Source organism: Erythrolamprus reginae, chromosome 8 (genome assembly GCF_031021105.1).
Source record: "Erythrolamprus reginae isolate rEryReg1 chromosome 8, rEryReg1.hap1, whole genome shotgun sequence".
In the NCBI taxonomy this organism is placed as follows: Eukaryota; Metazoa; Chordata; class Lepidosauria; order Squamata; family Dipsadidae; genus Erythrolamprus; species Erythrolamprus reginae.
Genome location: NC_091957.1, coordinates 58,568,603 through 58,579,995, shown reverse-complemented (window position 1 = coordinate 58,579,995; position 11,393 = coordinate 58,568,603). Strand labels below are relative to the sequence as shown.

Below are 11,393 nucleotides of genomic sequence, written 5' to 3'. Positions count from 1 at the left end.
GGCGCGGAGGACAAAAAGCGGAGCACCGCCGCGGCGGTCGGAAGCGATGACGCGCCCGGCCGGAGCCCTCCCTCCTCGCCCTCGCGCACGGAAATTGCCGAGGGCGGACGGAGATGGCCGAGGACGGCCCGGCGTCTCCCCCTGCAGGCCGAGCTCGGTCAGTGCAGCGCCCCGCGGTCCAACAGGTGTTGGCGCAGGCGGAGCGGCACCTGGGAGCCTCCCCGGTTGGGCCCCTCGGCCGGTGCGCGGGTGGGGAGGGGGGCTGCACCTGGGGGGCCGCGAGTGGACCCCCCCCGCGGCCCGGAATCTCCCTCCTCCTCCGGGACGCGATGCTGGAGGGGAGAGAAGGGCTGCGGGAGGCCCCATTGCCCCGCCCCTTGGCGGAGCCCCTCCCACCCCGAAGCCCCGCCCAGGCCCCTCCTGCCCTGCGCCCCAGCAGGAGACGCCCAGGAGGAGGCCCTGCCCAGGAGGGAAGGAGGGGCTCCTGCGGGTACCAGCATTTATGCAGAACCCGTAGCAAAAATTTGAATTTTTTTTCTTTTCCTTCCTGGGCTCTGGCTCTGTTTTTCCTATCGCAGTAAACGAGGTTGAATGTGTAGAATTTCAGAAGAGCTGGGTGGGCGTGTGCGTGTGTCCTATGGGATTGGGCGGCATAGAATTCTAATAAATTAATCAATTAAATTACATACACTTTATATACACTGCTCAAAAAAAAAATAAAGGGAGCCCTTAAACAACACAATATGACTCCACGTCAATCCAACTTCTGTGCAATCCAACTGTCCACTTAGGAAGCAACACAGATGGACCATCAATTTCACCGGCTGTTGTGCACATTCCACTTTGTACAATGAGAATATTCCATTCATTCACATCTAGGACGGGTTCTTGGAGGGTTCCCTTTACTTTTTTGAGCAGTGTACGAGATAATGTCTATTTTTGTGTGGCCTATGTGGAATATGCATGTACACCTATGGCGTAGAGACATAGAATTAAATAGTGTATTTTGGATGTCCAGTAATAGTAAATAGGTAGGGAAATTGTCTCTCTTTGAGGCGAGGAGAGGCCAGGCACCCTCATCCTGGACGTGAGTGGCCCCCTTTAAGCCAGTCACATGACTTTTAAGCCATCCTGGTCACATGATCGTCAAACCACTCCTACCTGGTCACATGACCAGCAAGCCACGGCCACAAATTAAGCCATGGCCCCAGTGTGGTAGTATAAAATGTGCAGCCCTTCCCTGGGCGGGAGGGGTCTCCCGTGCCCCCCGCCCCCCTTGTGCCCCTTCCAAGGGAAGACCCCGGAGGGTCTCCTGCCCTGGGTGGCGCTCGGAGGGAGGCTGGCTGGGCCTTCCAGGTTTGGGGGCAGCCCCCTCCAATAATTTCAACCATCGCTGGAAATCCCCCGGGGCCTTCGAGCCCGCTGGGACTTCACGCCACAAAGTTTCCACAGGAAACGTGTGATGGCGGAAGTGATGCGCTTCAGCCACAGACCGAGCCTCGTCTCAAACCCCCTGCTCTGCAGAGGCCCTGCTGGAGCAGCCCCAGAATGGAGGTCGTGCTTGGACTCCTCCTGCTGCTGCTGGTGGCCCCCGGAAAGCGCACGGCAGGCAGCCCCCAGGCCAAAGGTGGGGGCCCCTCTCCTGCTCCTCTCCCCAGGGTGGGGTGGGGCCGCGATCCCTGGGGCCTCGCAAGGGAGAAGCCCCGGCTGAGGAGGGTGGGGGTGACGGCTGCCACTCTTCCTTCCTATGCAGTGGATTGCATTTGCTACAATGAGGATTATGTCATCTGCGACTGGGGCAGCCAACAGAAGCCGGCTCACAACTTCTCTTTCTACTACTGGTAGGTGCCCTCCGCCCTCTCCCCACACGGGCTGCTCCCCACTTTGTCAGCCTCTGGCCAGGCCCTCCTTCCCATACCGCTAGTGGGTTCTAAACCCCATCGCTCCCAGTTCTCACTCGCACACAACACTTCAGCACATTTATTTATTTATTGTACAATGGTACCTCTACTTACAAACTTTTCTAGATAAGAACCGGGTGGTCAAGATTTTTTTGCCTCTTCTCAAGAACCATTTTCTACTTAAGAACCGAGCCTGGAAAAATTTCCCAGGAAATTTGAGAGCGGCACAAAGGCCTGGTCAGTTTCCTGCCATTCCCCCTTTTATCCCGACCATCTCGGGCTTTTCTGGGCTGCCAGAGGAGCCTTTCGGTGGAGCTTAAGGAGGCTTTGGCAGCCCAGAGCGAACGGAGCGTTTTCCTTTCTCTGGGCGCTTGGAGAGGGAATAAACCTCTGCCAGCGCCCAGAGAAAAGAAATGCTCCCTTCGCTCTAGGCAGCGACCGTCCTCCTCCTCTTCTTCCTCCTCTTCCTCCCACCCAAATTCCAAGCTTTTATTTCTTTCCTAATGGGTTTGCACGCATTATTTGCTTTTACGTTGATTCCTATGGGAAAACTTGCTTCTACTTACAAACTTTTCTACTTAAGAACCCGGTCACGGAATGAATTAAGTTCTTAAGCAGAGGGACCACTATATTTATATGCCAAACGGACTCTGAGCGGCCAACAATAAAACAGTTAAAATCTAACAATAAATGTCAATAATAACAGTAATAACATAAAAAAACATACATATTTACAATCCACCTAATTCCAGGCCTGCCAGAAAAGCCAAGTCTTAATGGCTTTCCGCAAGACCACTAGGGTGGAGAGAGTATGGATCTCTGGGGGCAGTTCGTTCCAAAGCGTCGGAGCCACCACAGAGAAGGCCCTTCCCCAAGGTCCCGCCAACCAACATTGTTTGAGGATGGGACCTGGAGAAGGCTGACTCTCTGGGCTCCTACTGGCCGCAGCGAGGTGGGAGGGCTGATGACGCCCTTAGGAGAGTGGCGGGTGGGAGATCTCCTGGGGGGAGGGCCCCTTGGGTGGCCGGAAAGGACGCCACTTGCTCTCCTCTGCGCAGGTACGAGAACCTCAGCAACGTATCCGAGTGCAAAGACTACATCCGGAAGGAGAGGGTCAACGTGGCCTGTCGGTTCAGCCCCTTTAAGCTCTTCTCCTACTTGAAAATGTACCTCAACGACAGCCGGGGGCCGAGCGTGGAGCCTCCCGCCCTGCGCCTGAGCACCCGAGGTAGGGACGGGCTCAAGGGCGGTGGCCCCTGTCTCCATAGCTTCCCTGGTGGGCTCACGGCCTGTTGCACTGGCTACTTTGGAGAGGGGCCCTTTCCTCCCTTGCCCCCTCCCCATGGTCACTCTGCTTCTGGGAAACGGGCAGCTGAGGGCCGCAGGGGTCCCTTGGAGACACTTAACTTCTCCCTGGGGTCTTGGGTGGGTCCACTGCCCCCCCCATAACATGCAGTTTAAATTCCTGGAAAGAAGGAAGCGGGGCCAGTGGGCTCTGTTGGCCTGAGGGGGGGGAGAGGAGGCCGGCCGGTCAGGCTCCTGTGCCCACCAGAGCTCCATCCGCCTTCTCTCCTAGTGAGGCCTGGGAGGCCTTTCAACCTCACTTTGGGCAACCTGAGCAACCACCAGCTGCTCCTGGCCTGGAAAACCCCCTACAAGTTTCCCCTGTGCTTGGAGCACGAGGTCAGATACAAGAGCAACAAAGACACGGAGTTCATGGTAGGGATGCGGCCCTGATGGGCGCCTTCGTGGCTGGACTCACGGCCGGTCAGCCAACAACTGACCACACGGGAGCTCCCTTTGGGGGGAGGGCCTGGAGGGCTGTGCCCCCCTTTTCCTTCTCTGGGGCCCAGCCTCCCCCTTGCTTGGGAAGGGTGCGTGCGTGTGGATGCTTCCGTTCCTGCTTTGGTGGGGGAGCTGCCTAGGGTGCAGCAGCCAAAGCCCCTCCCGACTCCCACCCCCACCCCCCCGCCTTCTGGCATCTTGAAAACAAACTTCAGTGCTGGCGCTGGGCTCCCTCCCATTAGAGCAGAGGTTATCCAAGTTTTTATGTATTTATTTTTATTTATTTGTTTGTTTATTTTGTCCAATACACAATGAAGGTTATAGAGAATGTCCAGTTCTGGAGATCTCACCTACAAAAAGATATTGACAAAATTGAACGGGTCCAAAGACGGGCTACAAGAATGGTGGAAGGTCTTAAGCATAAAACGTATCAGGAAAGACTTCATGGACTCAATCTGTAGAGTCTGGAGGACAGAAGGGAAAGGGGGGACACGATCAAAACATCATTTAACTATGTTAAAGGGTTCAATAAGGTCCAGGAGGGAAGTGTTTTTAATAGGAAAGTGAACGCAAGAACAAGGGGACACAATCTGAAATTAGTTGGGGGAAAGATCAAAGGCAACGTGAGAAAATATTATTTGACTGAAAGAGTAGTAGATCCTTGGAACAAACTTCCAGCAGATGTGGTTGGTCAATCCACAGTAACTGAATTTAAACATGCCTGGGACAAACATATATCCATTGTAAGATAAAATACAGGAAATAGTATAAGGGCAGACAAGATGGACTATGAGGTCTTTTTCTGCCGTCAGTCTTCTATGTTTCTATGTTTCTAATATACTTGTAGTAAAATATAACAGAGAAAGAGTAGAAGAGATATAGGAATAAAATATATCAAAGAAAGAATAGAGAAAGGATATAGGGATAGAAGAAAAGATACAGGAGAGATACAGGACAGGGGACGGAAGGCACTCTAGGGCACTTATGCACGCCCCATACTGACCTCTTAGGAACCTGGAGAGGTCAAACGTCGAGAGTCTAAGGGTAAAATGTTGGGGGTCAGGGGACGATACTACGGTGTCCAGTAATGAGTTCCATGCTTTGACAACTTTGATTACTAAAGTTGTATTTTCACAGTCAAGTTTGGAGTGGTCCATATTAGGTATTTACATTAAAAAGGTGAAACAAAAAACAGAAGAACGTGGTATAACAATAATATCAGGTGTAGAAAAGAAAAAGTGGCGGGAGGAAGAATGAGGCCGGAAGGGATGAGTTGAGGGTGGGGAGATATGGGGGAAAGGGGGAGAAAAGAGGAAGGGGGGGTCAGCTATGGGCTGGCATTTCAGTATTATATGACCAGTGCTTTCAAATAGGGAGCAGGTGTAGATATTCTCTCCATTAAATTTGTTCGGATAACATACAGTGTGTAAAAATTGGCATATCGATCACAGTAACAATAACAATTAAGTGCTATGATTATTTTATGGCAACTTTTAAGACTTGTGGACCTCATCTCCCAGAATTCCCCAGCCAAGACTTTTAGGAGTTGAAGCCCACAAGTCTTAAAGTTGCCGCGTTTGAGGACCCCGGCGTTAGAGGCCTGGCAAGATCTGAACGTTTGCTTTGCAGAAACACCCCATTTCAAGTAGCCTGGAGTTCCAGATTCCCAGCGTGGATCCCAAGAAGCGCTACACCTTCTACGTCAAGAGTAAAGTGCGCCACACCTGTGCAAGCACAGATCTCTGGAGTGAGGAGTCCGCCCCTGCCTTTTGGGGGCAAGGTGAGCAGGGAAGGGCGGGACGGGGTTTCCACCCCCAGGAGCCAAGGAAGAGGGAAGAGGGAGAACTTCCAGGGGGGCTCTCCTGCCCTTGGGAGCCCCTCTTCCCCCCCATGTCCTGCCCTGCACAGCAGGCTGAGGGCTACCCAGATCACGGGGGCTCTCGTCAGCTCCAGAGCAGCGGGATAAAGCGAGGGGCCTTCGTGGAAAGGCCGTGCTGGGTGGGGCGTGGGTGGAAGCGCCCATTTAAGACGTCACGCCCTTCCACCTGGTCCAGCCCACCTGTATTGGCTGTGAGGAAAGGCAGAGGGGCCTCTGATCGGCCATCGCAGGGGAGCACCCCTCCCGGGGGGGGGGACCAAACTCAAACAGGAAACGCACAAGGCCTGGCTGGGGGCAGGTTTCCCCCATGGGCGCAGGGCTGCTGGGACCCCGTTGCCTCTTGGAAGTCTGGGAAATGTGGGGCTGTCTGGGACGGCAGGTTGGAGAGTCAAAGGTTGGACAGAGCTCCGGTGATGTGGGGGAAGGGCTGGCCGTGGGCTCCCTTCTCTGAGACCCTCCCCCCCGGACCCTTCCTCCTTGGCAGAAGAGGCCTGGCTGTCCTCTTCGGTGAAGACCGTCGTGATCCCCTTGGCCTGCCTCCTCCTGGTGCTGATGCTCTCGGCCTTGCTGCGCATGGAGAGGTGAGCGGGGTGGAGGGTGGATTCTGCCTGGGGTGGGAACTGCAAGGCTGGAATCAAGGGGGCCTGCCCCAGAGCCCTGGAAAGAGAGAGGGGGGAGATGGAAGGGGCCTTGCAGGTCATCTAGTCCAACCCCCTGCTCAATCAGGGGGCCCTACATCTGCCTCTACTTAGGATTGAACGCAGCATCTCCTTGTTGTGAGGCAACAGCTCTTCCACCTCGAGGCCTTTGCAGGTGGAGAGAGAGGGGGGGGCGGAGAGAGATATGTCCGTGTCTCCACCCCTTCTCGCTTGGGGGTGGGGGTAACCTGCCCCCTCCCATCTCCTCGTCCACAGGGTGTGGGTGGTCCTGATGCCCAGAATCCCCAACCCCAGCAAGAAGTTTGAGGATCTCTTCACTAGATATCAAGGCAATTTCTCAGTAAGTCCAGCAGATGTGGCTCGGCTTCAGCCTCTCAGAACCCTCCGGGGGATTTTATGCCGGAGGGAGGAGGTGAGGGGGCCACTCCGCGGCTCAGGCTAGGCCCTGCTCATCTGCAGGCAGGCTGCTCCCCAAGGGAGGGGCTCTCAGGCCAGGAAGGTAACCAGGTGCTGGGGGGGGCGGGAGAAGGGCCTGTGTCGTGGCTTGGGGGGGGCGGTGTGTGTCTGTCCAACCTTGTCCTTTCTCTGCCAGGAATGGGCCGGAGTCTCCAAAGACGTGGTGGAGACCTTCAAGCCCGGCTACTATGAAAACATCTGTGCCATCACAGAGCTGCTGCCCAGTGGGGGCTACCTGTCCGCCAGCAGTGAGCCCGCGGTCAAGAGTGGAGGGCCACCGGACCCATTGCCGGCCCCCCCTCCCAAGGCCCGCCCGGACCCCGCAGCGTTCACCGCCTGAGTTTGGGGCCCATGGGGAGGGAGGGAGCGTTGTCTCCAGGGCCCCCCAAGGCCCCCCCACCCCCTGCTTTTAACAGGGCGGGAGAGAATTCCCTCCAGAAAGGAACAACAGCAGCTGCTCCTGCCAGCAGACGTCTCGGCTGACCACGGGCCCAGCCCCCCCCTTCTGCGGAGGGCATCCTGCCTCCACCTCCCGTGACCTCTGGGGCCGGTCTTCCTCCACTGCAGGGAGGGGGGGGGGGGCTGGTGTTGGGTTTTGCTTCAGCCATCTCATCCCCCCCTCCCACTGACCCCTCCTGCTTCCTTGCTGCTGGCCGAGTGGGCGCATGTCCTGTATTCGAATAAAAAGGCCCTCGGTCATTCCGTCTCTTGCCTCCTTCATCCGAGCCCCCCTGGACTCCCGTTGTTTTCCGTCCCCGGCAACCTGGGTCCCAGTTCAGTGGTTGAGCTGTTGCAGCCCGAAGTCCCGGTCACTTCACTGCTTCTGCTCCCCAAATTCTCAACTGCAGGACCCCCCTCGATATCCGTGGTGGCCCCAAAGCTAAGGACGGGCCCTCGTGAAAGGGGCTGCCTGGAGCCTTTCACTGGCCGATTTGTGGAGACTATTAAACTAGTTGGGTCATTATTTATTGAGTCAATTGCCCAACACACCTGGTTTCTGAGCTCCCGGTGTTTGGCTCGGCTCCCCACCAAACTGCACGATGGCCTAGTTCCGTGACAGTGAACCTTTTTTCCACGGGTGCTGAAAGTCCATGCGCCTGACTGCCCACACCCGTAATTCAATGCCCGGGGAGGGCGAAAACAGCTTCTCCTGCCCCCCCGGAGGCCCCCTGGAAGCCAGGAATGCCCTCCCGGAGCCCCTGTGGGAGACAAAATTCAGCTGGCCGGCCCACACATGCCCGCTGGAGCTGAGCTCGGGCAATGGCTCGCGTGCCGGCAGATATGGCTCCATGTGGCCCCTGTGCCATGGGTTCCCCCTCACTGGCTGAGTTAGTGCAGCTCAGGAACTGACCTACTGTGGCCGATCCCGCCAAGGCCAAAAGGGCCGGTCAGGGTGCCCTGCCTGCCCGCTTGCCTCACAGAGCCCTTCATTATGACGTGTCACAATAGCTCCGAGGCTGCCCACCTGCGGAGAAGCTGCCGGCCATGCCCATGACAGCTGGGTATGTTCATCATCATCAAGCATGGAGGTATGGGAAGGTGGGCCGGGAAGGACCGAGGAGTGGACGGGCAGGAGGGCTTGGGCCCCTGGGTCAAACTAGAGGGGGAGCCAAGGCAGGGCCTTCCAAATGTGGGCCCCTCCTCCCAGAAACTGGACACGCTCAGGGACGGACAGGTAGGGTCACATGGCAGCTGCCACCTCACTTCAGGCTCCGTTTAAAAAGGTGCGTTATTAGGCAGACGGTCCTTGCTAATCCAGAATTAAGGCTTGGACTGCTCCAGAGACCAGAGGCCGACGGCTAACTGCACGGACGAATAAGCTTTGGGGGTCCCAAGTCAGCGCAAGCAACCCTGAGGCCCCCCAGAAGGCTCAGACCCAGAGGAAGCACGAGGCCAGGCCCCCGGCTGCTCCTTTGATGGGTGGAGGGGGGCAACAGCTGGGAGGGAAGGCTGCTCCCCCTCCCCCTCCTGCCCTCCTCTTCCTCGCCAGGGAGGCTGAGGTGGCCGGTCGGGCCCAGGGCTGTTGAGGTTCCCCAGGAGAGCCCGGCGGGGGCCTCCCTTCTGCAGGGGGGAAGCCCGGCGTGGCTCGGGGGTGACGGGGGCTCCTCTCCTTTCAGACAACCGGCAATTCCTGGCCAACATTAATTGTTCCGTTTTGCTCCTAACCCATTACCTGCGCGATAAGGTGGGACTGCACAGGACAGGTGAGCAGGACCTCTGGCTGGCCCCAGAATGGGGTGGGAATGGAGATTTTGCAATATCCGTCACCTGTCACCTCCACTAAGCCACACCCACCAAGCCACACCCACAGTACTGGTAGTAAAACACATGGATTTCCCCACTGGCCAGGAGGGAGCGTGGCTGGTGGTCAGGTTTGGTGGCTACTGGACTGGAATTATTTATTTTATTAATCGGATTTACATGCCGCCCCTCTCCGAGGACTTGGGATGGCTTACAACATATAAAAAGACAATGTTCTTCGAAATTCATTAAAATTAAAAGCGACATCTAAGAACTAAAGAACCAATTAAAATGCGCACATATCCATTCAGTCAAGAAACCCACCATCCGTTCATCAGCCAGGGGACAGTGTCTAATGACCCCACGCCTGGTGACTCTTACGGAAGGCGAGGGGAGTTGGCAGTGCGAATCTCCCAGGGGGGGAGCTGATTCCAGAGGGCTGGGGGCCGCCACAGAGAAGGAGGCCCTTTCCCCAGGCCCCACCAAGCAACATTGTGCAGTTGACGGGATCTGGAGAAGGCCGACTCTTTGGGACCTGACCGGTCGCTGGGACTCGTGCGGCAGGAGGCGGCCCCATAAGTAACCAGGTCACCTTGACTGGCAGCCCACACTCCGGAACTGGTCCTCCGTTAGCCACGGCTTGCAAAAAACCCCTCTGTGTCCGTGCAAGGGCTTCTGTGCATGCAGAGAGGGTCATTTACACGGAGTGAGGTCACCCAGCCCTTCCCCTGCGGGGACCTAAGGGAGGGCGAGGGAGGGGCAAAGCCTTCCTTGGGGGTGAGGGGGGGAGAATTCCTGCGCCCGACCTCTGCAGTGTCTTCTCAGACTCCATCGACCTGTGTGAGGAGAATGGGACCCTGAAGCTCATTTTCCTGGTCAAGTTCCCAGAAGACAACGCCAGCAAGTTCCTCACGCCACGGGGCACCTACTACGTCTGCAAAGTGGAGCGTGGCGCCATAGGTGGGTGGGTGGGGGGACGCAGGGAGCAGCCGACCCCAGAGTCCCAGTTGTGCTTTTGCTCCAAACCTTTTGGGAAACCAGTCAGAGGGGGGATGCCCCCGAGCTTCCTGGGGTCTTCTCTCCCCGCTGTCCCTTTGACTTGAGCCACTGCCTGAGACCCTCAAGTGGGGCCTGGGCCCCTGGGGGCTTTCCCCATGCTATCCGGGGGCTTTTATGCCAGGGTTTGGGGGCTGATGCTTGGACCTAAGAAGAGCCCTGCTGAATCAGGCCAAAGCCCACCGAGTCCAGCATTCTGCATCACATTCGGTGTCTAAGTGCCACTTGCACCGTCCACGTGTTGGGCATTGATCTCCGGCCATTGGGCCCTGGCCTCTCCAGGCCAAAGATTCTCCCGCTCGCTCCCCAAAGCTTTGCCCCCGTGGCAGCAACTGAGGCGGAGTTCTTCCTTTCGCTGCAGGGACCAAACATGAGCACAGCTATCGAACCTTCCAGCCTCTCATCAAATCTCCCCCACAGGAATTGCTAGGTAGGGAACCTTGACTCGGGATTGGGGGGCGGTGTGGGGGAGGCCCTGGAAACTTTTCCTTCCAAAGAGACCCTCGGGGCAGGGAGGGAGGGTGGGCAGAACTGGGCAGAGGTGCCAGGGGAGGAGGGAGGGGAGGGCCTCACCAGGAGTAGCCCCAAAGAGCTGTCCCCCCCAGTGTGAAGGAAGGGGGGCACTGCTGCTGCTGCTACCCCTGACATTGGCACCCATGGCATGGGGCTGCCAGAAGGGACGAAGAGGTGGCAGGACATTGGCTAACAGCTCTGGACCCAAGGGGGCATCTGGGAGGTTATAGAGAGAGGCCTTGGATTTTGGGGGGCACAGAGTAAATGGGAGCCATGCCCCCCCCTCTTGGCCTCCTTCCTCTCCTCCCAGCCCTCCCCCCTCGGATTATGGAGGGTCAGAATGACCTGCCTGGCGAGCAGTTGCTGTTTTTTGGAGCTGCCCCCGGCTCCGGCCCCCAATGCCTGCTGACCCACAGTGCCTCTCCCGCCCCCCAGACACCCTCCGCAACCAGTGCGAGTTCCTTGAGAAAAGCCGCCTGAAGATGCTGAAGAACCAGGACGGGAAGAAGCCCCCAACCATGGAAGCCCTGCTGTCCTACATCGCCAATCAGGTGGTGGTAAGGCTGCCCCCCTTGCTCTCAGCCGGACCCCCGGGGCCCCTCCGCCCTCACGCTGCTCTGTCCAACACTGGACGGCCACCCAGGCCCGGCTGAAATGGCCCAGGGTCTCCTGCGCAGTGGGGCAGCTCTGGGCCCCACACTGCCCCCCTTCCCTGCCCCCCTCCTCCTCCGAACTGGGAGCTCCAGGGATGGGTGCTGCCTCCCCCTGCAGGCCAAAAGCTCTGGGAAGTCCGGCGGGAGCGTGTCCAGCGGCCTAGATGAGGAGGGCCTGCCCCGCAAGACCATCGCGGCCACCAAGGCCAGACTGGAAGCCATCCGGAAGGAGAAGGAGAAGCATCGCTGA

The 11,393-nt window shown here is 57.5% G+C and overlaps 2 protein-coding genes across 4 annotated transcripts; both read left to right on the top strand.

Moving 5' to 3' along the window:
- Positions 1–46: 46 nt before the first annotated feature.
- IL2RG (interleukin 2 receptor subunit gamma) lies at positions 47–7,379 on the top strand. Of its 3 annotated transcripts, XM_070760053.1 has the most exons (8): positions 1,233–1,627; positions 1,754–1,841; positions 2,960–3,129; positions 3,478–3,620; positions 5,316–5,466; positions 6,050–6,146; positions 6,480–6,564; positions 6,817–7,379. In XM_070760053.1, the coding sequence occupies exons 1-8, from the start codon at positions 1,549–1,551 to the stop codon at positions 7,018–7,020; spliced, it is 1,017 nt and encodes a 338-aa protein (XP_070616154.1). In that variant the 5' UTR covers positions 1,233–1,548; the 3' UTR covers positions 7,021–7,379. The 3 variants fall into 3 exon arrangements, with proteins under 3 accessions (XP_070616153.1, XP_070616154.1, XP_070616152.1); XM_070760052.1 differs by lacking the exons at positions 1,233–1,627; positions 1,754–1,841 and adding an exon at positions 47–157; XM_070760051.1 differs by lacking the exon at positions 6,480–6,564 and having other exon boundaries at positions 1,473–1,627; positions 6,817–7,177.
- Positions 7,380–8,184: 805 nt separating this feature from the next.
- Positions 8,185–11,393, top strand: C8HXorf65 (chromosome 8 CXorf65 homolog). Its single transcript, XM_070758350.1, has 6 exons — positions 8,185–8,209; positions 8,798–8,884; positions 9,747–9,881; positions 10,339–10,407; positions 10,926–11,047; positions 11,262–11,393. Exons 1-6 carry the CDS (start codon positions 8,185–8,187, stop codon positions 11,391–11,393), a joined length of 570 nt encoding a protein of 189 aa, XP_070614451.1.